The 17,119-nt window shown below is 47.5% G+C and overlaps 3 protein-coding genes across 3 annotated transcripts in view; all 3 read right to left on the bottom strand.

Moving 5' to 3' along the window:
- The window catches only part of LOC149429876 (uncharacterized), a 210,306-nt gene that overhangs the window by 174,747 nt on the left and 18,440 nt on the right, over positions 1–17,119 (bottom strand). The gene's annotated exons all lie outside the window — the stretch shown is intronic.
- On the bottom strand, positions 7,221–8,530 carry LOC149429878 (uncharacterized). Its single transcript, XM_089666326.1, has one exon. It carries the CDS (start codon positions 8,497–8,499, stop codon positions 7,606–7,608), a length of 894 nt encoding a protein of 297 aa, XP_089522452.1. The 5' UTR covers positions 8,500–8,530; the 3' UTR covers positions 7,221–7,605.
- On the bottom strand, positions 10,320–11,772 carry LOC149429877 (uncharacterized). Its single transcript, XM_089666339.1, has 3 exons — positions 11,578–11,772; positions 10,873–11,079; positions 10,320–10,749 (listed from the first exon to the last, which is right to left on the bottom strand). The coding sequence occupies exons 1-3, from the start codon at positions 11,770–11,772 to the stop codon at positions 10,597–10,599; spliced, it is 555 nt and encodes a 184-aa protein (XP_089522465.1). The 3' UTR covers positions 10,320–10,596.

Here is a 17,119-nt window from a genome sequence, read left to right as displayed (position 1 = left end):
TGTTACAGGCGCCTACATATGAAAACGTTGACTGTGCTACACAGGCTACATATCATTGTGCACACCCATGTGAGAGCAATATTAATTCTAGGCCCAGTGTTCCTGGTTAATGCAAAACAGAGGACCTGTGAAGGCTTTTAAAGCGCCACCTGTGGGAAAATTTTGGGTAACAAAGTTGAAGTCAGTTTTAAGGCTGAACATGTTTGGTATCATTACCCGTGACGAAACTTGGCTGTACGGGTTTCACACAGAAATTCATGTTTGTTCTTTGTTCTAACTTGCTTCCATGATGAAAAAGCAGACGTGGTCAAAAAAGCACCAGTTGCACAGCTCGCGATGTACACAGGGCAATGTCTTTCGGCACACTGACTTATGAAAGTTGGTGCTCCCTGTGACTGTGCCTTATGCTACCACCTGTTGGCATGTTACACAACTAGTCTCAAAACTTTTTGACACCGCCTGACATTGAAAATTGGAACTGCCACTATTTTAATTTCCAGGGCCTCTGCTTTTAGAAAATATCAGTTTGGGGGCTTAAACTATTCTTTGCAAAAAAATGCAAAAATAGCTCTGACAGCAAAAGGGATAAATGTGAGCTAGATGGGATCGCTCTCCTGTAATCACACTCTACACATTAGAGCTCCCCCTAGCTGCAACCTGATAACATTGTTAGGAGGTCTATGTATTTAGCAACTACATACATCTCATCATTAACCCCTTGCCCTCCAGAGAATCCCCCCCCCCTTCCTGACCAGGCCATTTTTTGCGATAAAGCGCTGCGATACTTTAACTGACAATTGCGCGGTCATGCAACGCTGCACCCAAATGATATTTACATCTTTTTTCCCACTAATTGAGCTTCCTTTCGGTGGTAATTGATCACCTGTGTGGTTTTTATTTCTGTGCTATAAGCAAAAAAAGACTGACAATTTTGAGAAAAAAAACCCTATATTTTGGACATTTTGCCACTAAACATGTCCAGTAAAAAAAAATTTTAAAAATCAAATTTCATCGCCAAAATGTATTCTGCTCCGGGTCTTTGCTAAATAAAAATCCTAATACGTGTAAATGAAGTGGTTTACGTGAAAGTTATAGCGTCTACAAATGGCGGTATAGATACTGGGATTTTTTTTTTATTATTACTACTAGTAATGGTGGTGATCAGCGACTTTTAATGGGACTGCGGCAGACATTCTGACACTGGGGGGAACTGACTTGGTGTCACTGACCTCATTGCTAATAAAATGCACTGACACTGTACTAATGACACTGGGCAGGAAGGGGTTAATGTGAGGGGCGATCAAATGGTTAACTATGTGCTGGGAGTGTTTTACTAGGGGTGGCGTGGTGTGTGCTTCTCTGTAATCACACTGATCAGGATGGCATTTTTTTACTACTAATGGCGTCGATCAGCGACTTATATCGGGACTGCAGTGGGCATTCTGGCACTGGGGGGGACTGACTAACTGCCACTGACATCCCCAGTGACACCAATACAGTGATCTGTGCTAATAAAAAACTTTGACACTGTACTAATGGCACTGGGCAGGAAGGGGTTAATATGAGGGGTGATCAAAGGGTTAACTGTGTGCTGGGAGTGTTTTACTAGGGGGCAGCATGGTGTGTGCTTTTCTGTTATCACACTGATTGGGATGGCATTTTTTTACTACTAATGGCGGCAATCAGCGACTTATAGTGGGCTTGCAGCAGGCATTCTGGCACTGGGGGGGACTAGCTGCCACTGACATCCCCAGTGACACCAATATAGTGATCAGTGCTAATAAAAAACACTGACACTGTACTAATGGCACTGGGCAGGAAGGGGTTAACATCTGGGGCAATCAAAGGGTTAACTGTGTGCTGTTTCACTATGAAGCAGTGTGCAGGAGCTGACAGGGGAGAGATCTGTATTGTTTACATGCAGGTCTCTCCCCCGTCGGATATACTCAGCGATCATCACCAGGTGCTGGAGGGGAACCACCTGCCAGGATCCAGTGATTGACAGCCGAGGCTGCGAATGGCAGCACACGCATGCCCCCTACCTGGCAATGCAAAATCACGTATATATACACACACCTGTGCCCCCTGTAGCAGTATTTCTGCTATAGGGTGCCGCAGAAGAGGTTAAATAAATGTCACCTGACATTTAAGGGTCTATTCATAAATATTTTTCACAGCATTTCGCCCGGTGACACTGCATGTACATTCCTTCTGTGTGAATGGGGGGGGGGGGGGAAACAAATGTTATTAGGCGATTTCCATTGAGTTTCAATGGAAAATGTATTTATGTTTCACAGCGCTGCATAAACTGTTGGCACTAAATAAATCCTGTAGAATAATAATAATAATTTTGATAGCTAGATGCCCAGGAGATTGCTAATCACAAAAATAATATTGATACAATTCGTGACGAGATCTCCACTGTACAGACATCTCCCTCACCCTACACTCCTTGTCCGCCAGACATCTCCCTCACCCTACACTCCTTGCCCGCCAGACATCTCCCTCACCCTACACTCCTTGCCCGCCAGACATCTCCCTCACCCTACACTCCTTGCCCGCCAGACATCTCCCTCGCCCTACACTCCTTGCCCGCCAGACATCTCCCTCGCCCTACACTCCTTGCCCGCCAGACATCTCCCTCGCCCTACACTCCTTGCCCGCCAGACATCTCCCTCGCCCTACACTCCTTGCCCGTCAGACATCTCCCTCGCCCTACACTCCTTGCCCGCCAGACATCTCCCTCACCCTACACTCCTTGCCCGTCAGACATCTCCCTCACCCTACACTCCTTGCCCGTCAGACATCTCCCTCACCCTACACTCCTTGCCCGCCAGACATCTCCCTCACCCTACACTCCTTGCCCGCCAGACATCTCCCTCACCCTACACTCCTTGCCTGCCAGACATCTCCCTCACCCTACACTCCTTGCCCGCCAGACATCTCCCTCACCCTACACTCCTTGCCCGCCAGACATCTCCCTCACCCTACACTGCTTGCCCGCCAGATATCTCCTCCACCCTACACTCCTTGCCCGCCAAACATCTCCCTCACCCTACACTCCTTATCCGCCAGACATTTCCCTCACCCTACACTCCTTGTTTGCCAGACATCTCCCTCACCCTACACTCCTTGTTTGCCAGACACCTCCCTCACCCTACACTCCTTGCCCGCCAGACACCTCCCTCACCCTACACTCCTTGTCCGCCAGACATTTCCCTCACCCTACACTCCTTGTCCGCCAGACATTTCCCTCACCCTACACTCCTTGCCCGACAGACATTTCCCTCACCCTACACTCCTTGCCCGACAGACATTTCCCTCACCCTACACTCCTTGCCCGACAGACATTTCCCTCACCCTACACTCCTTGCCCGCCAGACATTTCCCTCACCCTACACTCCTTGCCCGCCAGACATCTCCCTCACCCTACACTCCTTGCCCGACAGACATTTCCCTCACCCTACACTCCTTGCCCGCCAGACATCTCCCTCACCCTACACTCCTTGCCTGCCAGACATTTCCCTCACCCTACACTCTTTGCCCGCCAGACATCTCCCTCGCCCTACACTCCTTGCCTGCCAGACATCTCCCTCACCCTACACTCCTTGTCCACTTGCACAATCTATACTTCCCTTGTTTAACCCAGCTACTATAGAGGAGGTTGGTAAAGTGTTTTTTAAAGCCCACCTAACCACCTGTCCCCTGCACCCTGTTCCCTCACAAATACTATGGTCACCCTCTGGCTCTATCCTTCACTCTTTAACTCATATCTTCAATCTCTCCCTTTCTACTGGCATCTTCCCCAACTCTCTAAAACACTCATACTTAAAAAAGCCTCACTGGACCCCACCAATCTTGGCAACCTAAGACCCTCCATCTCCTTACTCCCTTTTGCCTCCAAACTCCTTGAACGTCTAGTCTACAGCTGGCTGGAGCTGCCACCTCATTGAGGATAACCATCTCGATCCCCTTCAGTCTGGATTTTGCCCACAATATTCCACAGGAACTGCTCTCCTAAAACTCACAAACAACTTACTAACCCAACTCCTTATTCCCTTTTGCCTCCAAACTCCTTGAATGTCTAGTCTACAACTGACTGAGCTGCCACCTCATTGAGGATAACCTTCTCGATCCCCTTCAGTCTGGATTTCTCCACAGGAGCTACTCTCCTAAAACTCAAAAACAACTTACTAACCGCTAAAACCAGTGGTCACTATTCCATACTCTTACTCTTGGACCTCTCAACTGCTTTTGACACAGTTGACCACCCCCTCCTCCTCAAAAAAACTATTTATGTGGCCTCCATGACTGTAGTCTCCATTGGTTCGAATCTTACCTATCTCACCGTACATTCAATGTCACGTACAACTCTATTTCCTCTTCTCCTACTCCTCTTTCCATCGGGGTCCCCCAAGGTTCTGTGCTTGGACCTCTCCTATTCTCAATCTACACTCTTCCTTGGGTCAGCTGATAGCTTCCCATGGTTTCCAATACCATTTCTATGCTGATGACACACAAATCTATCTCTCTACTCCTTAGCTCACCCCATCAGTTTCCTCACGTATCACCGATTTACTAACAGACATATCAGATTGGATGGCAAATACTGCTACAGGGTGATACGGCTGCGCAAAATCAAGTATATATGTGATTTTGCATTTCGGGGTAGGGGACCCTACCCTGCCGCCATTCTCAGCTGTCAATTACTGGTTCCCGGCCGGTAATTACTCGCCGGCGTCCAGTGATTTCCGAAGATCTCCAATGGGGAGAACTGTTGTTTACTAACAGTTCTCCTCCCTGTCGGCTCCGGCACACTGCTCTGCATCCAGAGCAGTGTGATTACAGTGAAGCACAACAAACACCGCCCCATAGTAAAACACACCCAGCACACAGTTACCCCTTTGATCATTCATGTTAACCCCTTCCTGCCCAGTGACATTAGTACAGTGTCAGTGTTTTTTTTTTTATTGGTGTCACTGGGGATGTCAGTGACACCAAGTCATTTCCTCCCCTGTGTCAGTATGCCTGCTATAAGTCGCTGATTGCCGCCATTACTAGTAAAAATAATTAAAAAAAAAAAAAACAGTATCTATACCACCATTTGTAAACGCTATAACTTTCACGTAAACCAAGTAATTTACACGTATTAGGATTTTTTCTAGCAAAGACACGGATCAGAATACATTTTGGCCGAAATTTATGACAAAATTTGATTTTTTTAATTTTTTTACTGGACATGTTTAATAGCAAAAAGTCCAAAATATATATTTTTTTTCTCAAAATTGTCAGTTTTTTTTTATAGCGCAAAAAATAAAAAATGCACAGGTGATCAAATACCACTGAAAGAAAGCTCAATCAGTGGGAAAAAAGGACGTAAATATAATTTGGGTGCAGTGTTGCATGACCGCGCAATTGTCAGTTAAAGTAACGCAGCAATGTAAAGCAAAAAATGACCTGGTCAGGAAGGGGGATCCTCTGGAAGGCAATTACTTGATGGAGGGTCTATCTAGTGGCCATAATTTTTACTGAAATACCTCAACCAGAAATAGAGAAAAAACAAATAACACACTGTGACCGCTAGATGGAGCTGATGACTGTAGGAAATCACTGTGTTAAAGTATTACTAAACCTAGGACCCTGCATTCACTATATCCGCTCTCCCCGGATCCTCTATTCACTATATCTGCTCTCCCGGGATCCTCTATTTACTATATCCGCTCTCCCCGGACCCCACATTCACTATATCCGCTCTCCCCGGACCCCGCATTCACTATATCCGCTCTCCCCGGATCCTCTATTTACTAAATCTGCTCTCCCCGGACCCTGCATTCACTATATCCGCTCTCCCCGGACCCTGAATTCATTATATCCGCTCTCCCCGGACCCTGCATTCACTATATCCTCTCTCCCCGGACCCGGCATTCACTATATCCGCTCTTCCCGGACCCGGCATTCACTATATCCGCTCTCCCCGGACCCTGCATTCACTTTATCCGCTCTCCCCGGACCCCGCATTCACTTTATCCGCTCTCCCCGGATCCTCTATTCACTATATCCGCTCTCCCCGGACCCCGCATTCCCTATATCCGCTCTCCCCGGACCCCGCATTCCCTATATCCGCTCTCCCCGGACCCCGCATTCCCTATATCCGCTCTCCCCGGACCCCGCATTCCCTATATCCGGTCTCCCCGGACCCCGCATTCACTATATCCGCTCTCCCCGGACCCCGCATTCACTATATCCGCTCTCCCCGGACCCCGCATTCACTTTATCCGCTCTCCCCGGACCCCGCATTTCCTATATCCGCTCTCCCCGGACCCCGCATTCCCTATATCCGGTCTCCCCGGACCCCGCATTCCCTATATCCGCTCTCCCCGGACCCCGCATTCCCTATATCCGCTCTCCCCGGACCCCGCATTCACTATTTCCGCTCTCCCCGGACCCCGCATTCACTATATCCGCTCTCCCCGGACCCCGCATTCACTATATCCGCTCTCCCCAGACCCCGCATTCACTATATCCGCTCTCCACAGACCCCGCATTCACTATATCCGCTCTCCACAGACCCCGCATTCACAATATCTGGTCTCACCGCACCCTGCATTCACTATAACCGCTCTCCCTAGACCCTGCATTCACTATATCTGCTCTCCCCGGACCCCGCATTCACTATATCTACTCTCCCTGGACCCCGCATTCACTATACCCGCTCTCCTCGGACCCCGCATTCACTATATCCGCTCTCCCCAGACCCTGCATTCACTAAAAATGCAATTATTTTAGTAAATATAAACTGGTAAATACCTTTCCTCATCAGCAGTATATAGCAGTCTTGTGGCTTCAGCAGAGCACTGGTTAAAGCTTGTAGGAGGAGTTTTCTCTTGGAGGATGCAGAACCCCTGACCTCTGTCTGGACAGTGCCGATTGGCCCTGTGCTGACCACATGCACTCTCCCAAGAAAATTTAAAAAAAAACCCTCTTTAGCAATACACACCAAACTGAGCATGTACATGGGTCTATGAATTCAGTCTGTATCAGGTGGTCATTTGAACAAGAAGGAGCAGAGACGACAGGATCAAACAGCCTTTTTACACAATGCAGAGAATTAACCCCTTAGGTCCCACAGTAAGTATAACAAGCATGCTTTACTGCATCTACAGACTGATTGTACTGTTGTGGGTTTAATAACACTTTAAATAAAACATGTTCAATATTCATTATGGCTAAATGAAAGCTTGTTTAATTTATCCGATACATTTTTAAAATTAGGCCTCTAATGGTTCCACCACAAAATGTACTCAGCCAATGAAAGGTCAGGACTCCATTTTTATTCTTCTCCTGCTATCAATGACCAACCCGGTCCCACACTTCATCCATGTCTTTGGTGACCTCTGATCTCCTTATGGACTGTTTCTTCCAAGATCAGCCATGGAGTATATCTGAGGTGTATATCAGGGTGTGCCTCTTCCCCACATGAGAGCTGGGATGTCCAGCAACATTCATCTAGAAGACATTTCCCACACTCAAGGCACTAATACACCTCCAGGTTGTGTGGGACCCCTGATGTACAGGAAGACAGGACTTCAGTGAGGAACATTTCCCTCACTCAGGACAGGTGAGTGGCTTCTTCCTTGTGTGAGTTTTCTGATGTCGGTAAAGATCGGACTTCTGTATAAAACATTTCCCGCACTCCAGGCAGGGATACGGCTTCTCACCTGTGTGAGTTCTCTGATGTATGGTAAGATTATACATCCTTAAAAAACATTTCCCGCAATAATGACAAGAGAATGGCTTTTCCACCGCGTGAGACGTCAGATGTATGACAAGTTCTGATTTTTTAGCAACACATTTCCCACACTCAGGACAGATATGCGGCTTCTTCTCCACTATGTGCAATCTCTGATGTTTGTAGAGAATGGCTTTTTGTGAAAAACATTTCCCGCACTCAGAACAGGAATACGGCTTCAAACCTTTGTGCAATCTTAGATGTCTGTAAAGATGTGGCTTAAGTAAAAAACTTTTCCCGCACTCAGAACAGGAATACGGTTTCTCCCTCATGTGAGAGCTCTGGTTTGTGACAAGTTCTGATTTCTCGACAAAGCATTTTCTGGCCTCAGGACATGACTTCTCACCTGTGTGATATCTGTGATGTCTGAAAAGATAGGACTTCTTTAAAAAACATTTCCCGCACTCAGGGCAGGAATATAGATTCTCATCTGTGTGAGATCTTTTATGCTCATCAAGATTGAATTTAAAATGGAAACCTTTCCCACACTGAGTACAGGAAAACTTCTTCCCTGTTGGAAGACCGGCCCGGTCCCGCACAGTCTGAGGTTCCTCAGGATACGAGGAATCCGATGGTCCATCTACACTGGGTGGTGCCGGATGGACATTGGAGGGAGCCGGGTTTTCTCCTGGACTATACTGTGTCATGTCCTCATCTTCTACTTTCCAGTCTGGAGACAAAGTGAGACAATCCTCGGAGGTTTTCCTCATCTCCCGGCCATGGACTAAAATACAAAGACAAAGAGGATTACTAGACAGGAGCTGATTGGTTCCCCCAAACCAGGACTCCGCCCACATCAGGCAGCTTGGGCTCTGAGGAGCTTACAATGGTGTGAAAATACAGCCCCCCAACACTCATTGCCACCTTCCCAATACATGGAGTCAAGTTTATATATAGCAGAGGGTGGAGAGCAGAAGACAGGACTATGGAATGTACAGTTGTGTTCAAAATACTAGCAGTCAGACATCACTAACCGGATCAATCACTGTTTTTGGTGGAAATGATATTTCTACATGGCAAATAATTTCCTAGCAGGTGTAGTAGAGTAATAGAAATCCAACAGACCCAACAGTCATGACATGCATGCTGCTGATTCTGTGTCATTGAATCACTCATTGAAAGGGGCATGTTCACAATAATAGCAGTGTGGAGTTCTATTAGTGAGGTCATTCATTCTTTGAAAAACAGGTGGCAATTATTGCCCTTATTTAAGGAAGGAAGGCAGCAAATGTTGTACATGCCGGTTACAGTGCATTTCTCTCTGAAATGCTGAGGAAAATGGGTCGTTCCAGACATTGTTCAGAAGAACAGCGTACCTTGATTAAAAAGTTGATTGGAGAGGGGAAAACATATAAAGAAGTGCAGAAAATGATCGGCTGCTCCGCTAAAATGATCGCAAATGCTATAAAATGGCAACCAAAACCTGAAAGACGTGGAAGAAAGCGAAAAACTACCATTGGAATGGATAGAAGAATAGCCAAAATGGCGCGGACTCAGCCAACAATCACCTCCAGGAAGATGAAAGAAGGTGTGACGTTCCCTGTGAGGACTGTTACAATTAGAAGACGCCTATGTGAAGCCAAGCTATCTGCAAGAAGCCCCCGCAAAGTCCCACTGTTGGAAAAAAGACGTGTGCTGAAGAGGTTACAATTTGCCAAAGAGCACATTGACTGGCCTAAAGAGAAATGGCGCAACATTTTGTGGACTGATGAAAGTAAGATTGTTCTGTTTGGGTCTAGTGGGCGGAGACAGTTTGTCAGACGACCCCCAAACACTGAATTCAAGCCACAGTACACTGTGAAGACAGTGAAGCATGGTGGTGCAAGCATCATGATATGGGGATGTTTCTCATACTACGGTGTTGGGCCTATTTATCACATACCAGGGATCATGGATCAGTTTGAATACATCAGAATACTTGAAGAGGTCATGCTGCCTTATGCTGAAGAGGAAATGCCCTTGAAATGGGTGTTCCAACAAGACAACGACCCCAAACACACCAGTAAATGGGCAACATCTTGGATCCAGACCAACAAGATGGACGTTATGGAGTGGCCAGCCCAATCCCCGGATTTTAATCCAATAGAAAACTTGTGGGGTGACATCAAAAATGCCGTTTTTGAGGCAAAACCAAGAAATAGAGAAGAACTGTGGAATGTGGTCCAATCATCCTGGGCTGGAATACCTGATCACAGGGGCCAGAAGTTGGGGGACTCCATGCAACACAGATGTACAGCAGTTCTCAGAAACAGTGCGACTACAACCAAATATTCATGAAGTCATTCAAAGGAAAGCAAAATCTTCAAACATTTCTCAGTTTATATAGTGAATGTTTGAGTTTGTAAAGAAGAATACAAACACTGCGATTTTTTTGAACAGTCTAATATTCACTTTTCTTCAATTTTTTTAGAGGAACAACACAAATTTGATGTATTTTTCTTCATGTTTTGATTTGGAATAGAATGTGTCGTGTTCCCAATGCATTTGTGTGGATGGAAATAAAAGCTATTAGAAGGATTTTCAGCTTTATTCACTTTTTTCAACACACTGCTATTATTTTGAACACAACTGTACAACATATTGTATAAGATACAACAGACTGTATAGTATCAGGACATTTTAATGCACAGAGAGTATATGGTGCAGGAGTCAGGAGTATTCCATGTAATCTGAGAGAAATCCAGGAATACAGGACGGAGAACACAGCTCAGGACAGTGACCAGGGGATTACAGGCTGATATCACCCAGTCCCCGCCCTACTCTGGACCAATCAGTGAGCAGTATGGGTGGAGGAATGCATTTAGTGTTCATGACCCACCTGTGCTGATCTCTGTAGGAGTGTCCTCCTCTATAAATGTCCCCGTTATTCCATCCTCCTCCATAGACTGCTGATCATCCCTCACATACGCCTCTTCTTCTTCTGATTTAACCTCAAATTCTATATCGATTGGATCTCCACTCTAAATCAAGAAAATGACAGAAAATATCATCTGTAAAATGTAATATTTATGATTGTGACATCACATATAAAATCCACACTTTGTCTCTACAAGTCCAAGTTCTAGATTCTCCATCCCACCAACCTTGTAATGGTGAGGGATGGTGTGACCTTCCTGTGTGGAATCCCGGGAATACAGAGGACGGGGACATCTCTCTGGGGGGTTCCTGGTATTAGGTGGCTCCATCATATCCTTCTGTCCTTCTGAAAACTCCTCCATCACTCCATACTCCTCATCCTCCTCTTTATACTCTTCTTTAACATCAATATTATCATCCCCGAGGATTCCACTCTGAAAGAAATAATAAAACATTCATTGTAACAAACATGCTGTGTATAAATCACAACTACCAATAATTGTCATCATCTACCTGATGATGGTGAGGGATGGTGTGACCTTCCTGTGTGGAATCCCGGGAATACAGAGGACGGGGACATCTCTCTGGTGGGTTCCCATGACTGGATCCATCTACCTGATGATGGTGAGGGATGGTGTGACCTTCCTGTGTGGAGTCCGGGGAGTACAGAGGATGGGGACATCTCTCTGGTGGGTTCCTGTAGCTGGATGATTCCACCATGGTGTCCTGGTACAGATCTGTGTGTCCTTTCAGAAGCTCTGATTTCTTCATCACCCCATCCTCATCATCCTCCTCTTTTATCTCTTCTTTAACATCAACTTTAGGATCTCTCAGGTTTCCACTCTGAATATATAATAAAAATGACATCAATGGTAACAATGCAGATAATGTACAGATCCTAATGATACTATCAGTGATTGTTCCTCATCTACCTGATGATGGTGAGGGATGGTGTGACCTTCCTGTGTTGAATCCCGGGAATACAGAGGACGGGGACATCTCTCTGGTGGGTTCCTGGTATTAGGTGGCTCCATCATATCCTTGTGTTCTACTAAAAACTCCTCCATCACTCCATACTCCTCATCCTCCTCTTTATACTCTTCTTTAACAACAATATTATTATCCATGATGTCTTTATTCTACATTCTAACACTCCTCCATCACTCCATACTCCTCTTTAACATCAATATTATCATCCCTGAGGATTCCACTCTGAATATATAATACAGTTGCAAGAAAAAGTATGTGAACCCCTTGGGATTACGTGGAGTTTTGCATGAATTGGGCATAAAATGTGCTTTGAACGTCATCTAAGTCACAACAATAGAAAAACACAGTCTGCTGAACATAATACTACACAAACATTAGATGTTGCCATGGTTTAATTTCACATAACATGTAAACATTCACAGTGCAGGGAGGAAAAAGTATGTGAGGCCCTAGCTTAATGACTTCTCCCAGAGCTAATTGGAGCCAGGAGTGAGCCAACCTTGACTCCAATCAGTGTGATGATATTGGATGTGTTGCTGACAGCTGTCCTGCCCTTAAAAAACACACACCTGTTTTGGGTTTACTCGTTTCAAGAAGCACTGTCTGATGTGAACCATGCCTCGCAGAAAAGAGCTCTCAGAAGACCTACGATCAAGAATTGTTGACCTGCATGAAGCTGGAAAGGGTTACAAAAGTATCTCCAAAAGCCTTGATGTTCATGTGTCCACGGTAAGACAGACTGTCTACAAATGGAGAAAGTTTAGCACTGTTGCTACTCTCCCTAAGCGTGGTCGTCCTGTAAAAATGACTGCAAGAGCACAGCGCAGAATGCTGCATGAGGTAAAGAAGAATCCCAGAGTGTCCGCTAAAGACCTACAGAAATCTCTGGCACATGCTAACATTTTTGTTGACACATCTACAATAAGGAAAACATTAAACAAGAATGGAGTACATGGGAGGACACCACGGAGGAAGCCATTGCTGTCCAAAAAGAAGATTGCAGCACATTTGAAGTTTGCAAAAGAGCACCTGGATGTCCCACAGCACTACTGGCAAAATATACTGTGGACAGATGAAACCAAGATTGAGTTGTTTGGGAAGAACACACAACACTATGTGTGGAGAAAAAAAGGCACAGCACACCAACATTAAAACCTCATCCCCACTGTAAAACATGGCGGAGGGAGCATCATGGTTTGGGGCTGCTTTGCTGCCTCAGGGCCTGGAAGGATTGTTGTCATTGATGGGAAAATGAATTCCAGAGTTTATCAAGACATTTTGCAGGAAAACGTACGACCATCTGTCCGCCAAGTGAAGCTCCACAGAGGATGGGTGATGCAACAGGACAATGACCCAAAGCATACAAGTAATTCAACAAAACAATGGCTGCAACAGCACAGAATACGCCTTCTGGAGTGGCCCAGTCAGAGACCTGACCTCAACCCGATTGAAATGCTGTGGCATGACCTTAAGAGAGCGATTCACACCAGACATCCCAAGAATATTGCTACACTGAAACAGTTTTGTGAAGAGGAGTGGTCCAAAATGACTCCAGATCATTGTGCAGGTCTGATCTGCAACTACAGGAAACGTTTGGTTGAGGTTATTGCTGCCAAAGGAGGGTCAACCAGGTATTAAGTCCAAAGGTTCACATACTTTTTCCTCCGTGCACTGTGAATGTTTACATGTTATGTGCAATGAAACCATGGCAACATCTAATGTTTGTGTAGTATTATGTTCAGCAGACTGTGTTCTTCTATTGTTGTGACTTAGATGACGTTCAGAGCACATTTTATGCCCAATTCATGCAAAACTCCACATAATCCCAAGGGGTTCACATACTTTTTCTAGCAACTGTAAACATTCATTGTAACAAACATGCTGTGTATAAATCAGAACTATCAATAATTGTCCAACATCTACCTGATGATGGTGAGGGATGGTGTAACCTTCCTGTGTGGAATCCCGGGAATACAGAGGATGGGGACATCTCTGGTGGGTTCCTGGAATTAGTTGGCTCCATCATGTCCTTGTGTCCTTCTGAAACTTCTCCTAGCACACAATACTCCTCCTTTTTATACTCTTCTTTAAAAACAATATTATAATCCCTGAGGTGTCCGCTCTGTAATATACATTGTCAAGGACCGCCGGGGCGCCTTCCCCGGCACACGCGCACTAGCGGCGGCTCACGCCGGGACACAAGCACTAGGTCCCGGTGGGCCGCGGCTGACAGGATTCCGCGCATGCGCAGTAGGAGCCGCGGGCGTGCCTTGGGCGGCCAATGACAGCCCGGGGGCGCGTCCTGGGTGGCCAATGAAAGTGCAGGGCGCGATATTTAAAGATGCCCTGCACTGTCACAAGTTGCCGCAAGGTCTGACCTGTTACTTGAGTTTCCTGTGCCCTGTGATTATTGACCTGGATTGTTTGACCTCTCTGCCTGCTCCAGCTCTGACCCGGATTGTCTGACTACGCTGCCTTCTCCTATCCCGACCCTGGCTTGTTTGACCATTCTGCAGACTGACTACGATACTGACCCTGCGTGACCTGACCTCTCTCTCCCTGCCGTCTCGGTACCTCGCCATCCCCCACGGTGACAGCCGCCTGTTTATCCTGCCTGGTCCTGCCGGCCTCCTCACATCTGGCTCTCTTCTGGTTTACACTCATCCCCGGAGCTTCCCTCTGCCACTGGTGGTATTGCTCGGAGGTCGTGACCTGGTCCTGGTTCTGCTCCAAGTCCATCCCCACCATCAGGGGCCCTGGTGAAAACGCAGACCAGGACTTAGACTCCACGCTCCGGGTGATTCCGTCTAGTGGGCTGCCAGAGGCACCACCTGGCGGATCCGTAACAGTATCTTGCGGCCATGACAGAGTCAGGAAGAGGTCCGGCCTCCTTGGAGGATATCTGCCAGCATCTGGCAACGCTAACCCAAGCAGTCCAGACGTTTCATACTCGTTGCACCCATCTTGAGGACCGCATGGAGACGTTAGTCACCCTTACATCCCCAGCACAGAGCCCGAGTCCTGCGGCATCTTCTGGGGAATCACCTGCTACCCCAGCTCCCGGAGCAGGGGCCGCACCCCCTACTCCCGAACCCCGCGTTCCCCTACCAGAACGCTTCCGTGGAGACCGAAGCTGCTTCAGGGCCTTCCGGAATGTGTGCATTTTGTTTTTCGACTTACAGCCCCGCACGTTCACCACCGAGACCGTCAAGGTGGGATTTATAGTCTCTCTCCTTCAGGATGAGCCCCAGGATTGGGCTCATCGTCTGATGGAAAATCGCGACCCCCATCTTGATTCCGTGACTGAATTTTTTAGAGCCATGGCTATTCTATATGACGACCCTCAGCGAACCGCTTCCGCAGAAACTACCCTGTACTGTCTGCGGCAGGGTCGCCAGGCAGCCGAGGAGTACGCGTCTGAATTCAGGCGCTGGATGGGGGACACCCGATGGAACGATGCGGCATTATGTCACCAATTTCGCATCGGGCTATCTGAGTCACTCAAAGACGAGTTAGCACGGGTAGGCCTACCTGACTCCCTAGAGAAGCTAATCGAGCTAGCCATACAAATTGACCGCAGACTGAGAGAACGCAGGCTTGAACGGAGCAGCCAGGGTCAAAGGGCGGCTTGGATTCCATCGAGGGGATTACTCCCGCTCCCAGGAAGCACTACCCGGAGCTCGGAACCTGGAGACACCTCGGAACCCATGCAACTGGGACTGGCCCGGTCCACGTTATCGGCCGAAGAATGCCAGAGAAGACGATCACAGAACCTCTGTCTGTACTGCGGAGAAGATGGCCACCGGGTGCGCTCCTGTCCTGCAAAAAAGTGTAAGTCCACTTCCAGTTTTTTTCCTTTATCTGCAGAAAGGGGTGATCAGTCAAGTTATCTGGCAATACCTGTGTCTTTACAGCTCCCCGGAGGAACTTTGACGGTGACAGCTATCATTGATTCGGGGGCATGTAGCTGCTTTGTCGATCTCACGTTTGCTCACCAGCAAGGGATCCCTCTCCAGACCAAGGAAAGAGGGCTGAACATCTTCCTGGCAGATGGGTCTAGCTTAAAATCGGGAGTGGTGGATCAGGAGACACCCCCTATTTTCACCTCGATGGCTGACCATCACCAAGAGTTCCTCCGTCTGGACGCCATCGCGTCCCCCCTTTTCCCGGTCATTCTGGGGCTTCCTTGGCTGCGGGCCCATAATCCCCAGATTGATTGGGAGAAGGGAACTGTTCAGTTTCGGTCCTCATATTGTCTGAAACGTTGCCACGTCTCAGGGTCCGTGGCTCCCCAATTACTCCTATGCATGGATGGTGATACAGACCTGTCCCAGGTTATTCCCCCGGCCTATCACGACTTTCTAGACGTGTTTAGTAAGCGAGGGGCAGACACACTTCCCCCACACCGATCATATGACTGTCCCATAGACCTCCTACCCGGATCTGAAATTTCGTTCGGCCGTATTTTCCCTTTGTCGGAGCTTGAGTCAGGAGTTCTCAGCCACCCCGATTCTTCTCTCCCATACATTTTGGAAGTGGACGCCTCAGAAAACGCGGTGGGAGCGGTCCTGTCCCAAAGGAATGGCACCAAGGAGCTACTACATCCTGTAGCGTTCTTCTCCAGGAAATTGACACCTGCAGAGCGGAACTACGATATCGGAGATCGGGAGCTCCTGGCCATAAAGACCGCCCTGGAAGAATGGCGGTACCTGCTGGAAGGAGCTACACACCCCATCCTGATATATACCGATCACAAAAACTTGGAATACTTGAGGACGGCCAGACGACTGAAGCCACGCCAGGCGAGATGGGCTCTTTTCTTTTCCCGGTTTACCTTCCACATCACGTATCGACCTGGCTCTAAGAACACAAAACCGGACGCGCTGTCCCGCATGTTTGAGGCCCCCGACGATACACCGAAACCTGACACGATCTTACCATCCGGAAACTTCCTCGTCCTACAGACGGAACTACGCTCCAAACTTCTTGACGCTTCCGTGGGACTACCAGCTCCGCCTGGGACGTCTCTCCAGAACCACGGTGTCAAGGTCCTACCTTTTTACCAGAGGTTATGTTACTCCATGTGATGGCATCCATCTTGGATTTCTGCAGAGCATGGTGGGAATCTTTTATGCCTTCAGGTCTCTGAGGTCCATCCCCCAGAGGGGTGTGGCTGATGACATATAAGCCTGTGTTCCGCACATGCTCTTTGCACTTGTGTCTTGTGTCTTTGTATTGCTGTTACTCTGTTCTGACTCTTGTGACTCTCCTGGAATCTGACTCGGCTTGTGACCTGACCATTCTTTGTGTTCTCCTTTGATCTGACCCTCTGTTGCTGAACCCGGCTCGTGACCTGTGATTCTCGTCTGCTGTCCTGTACCGTTTTGTCTCGTTGTTGTTGACCCGGCCTGCCTGACTACTCTATTGTCTTTACCACTAGCTACACGCCATTGGCGGCGGCCATTACCGCAGCTGGGGTGCCTC

Source organism: Staurois parvus, unplaced genomic scaffold (genome assembly GCF_062004578.1).
Source record: "Staurois parvus isolate SC_StPar_1 unplaced genomic scaffold, SC_StPar_1.0 ptg002686l, whole genome shotgun sequence".
Taxonomy (NCBI): Eukaryota; Metazoa; Chordata; class Amphibia; order Anura; family Ranidae; genus Staurois; species Staurois parvus.
Note: the sequence above shows the minus strand (reverse complement) of the source record. Positions and strands in the feature narration are given on the sequence as shown.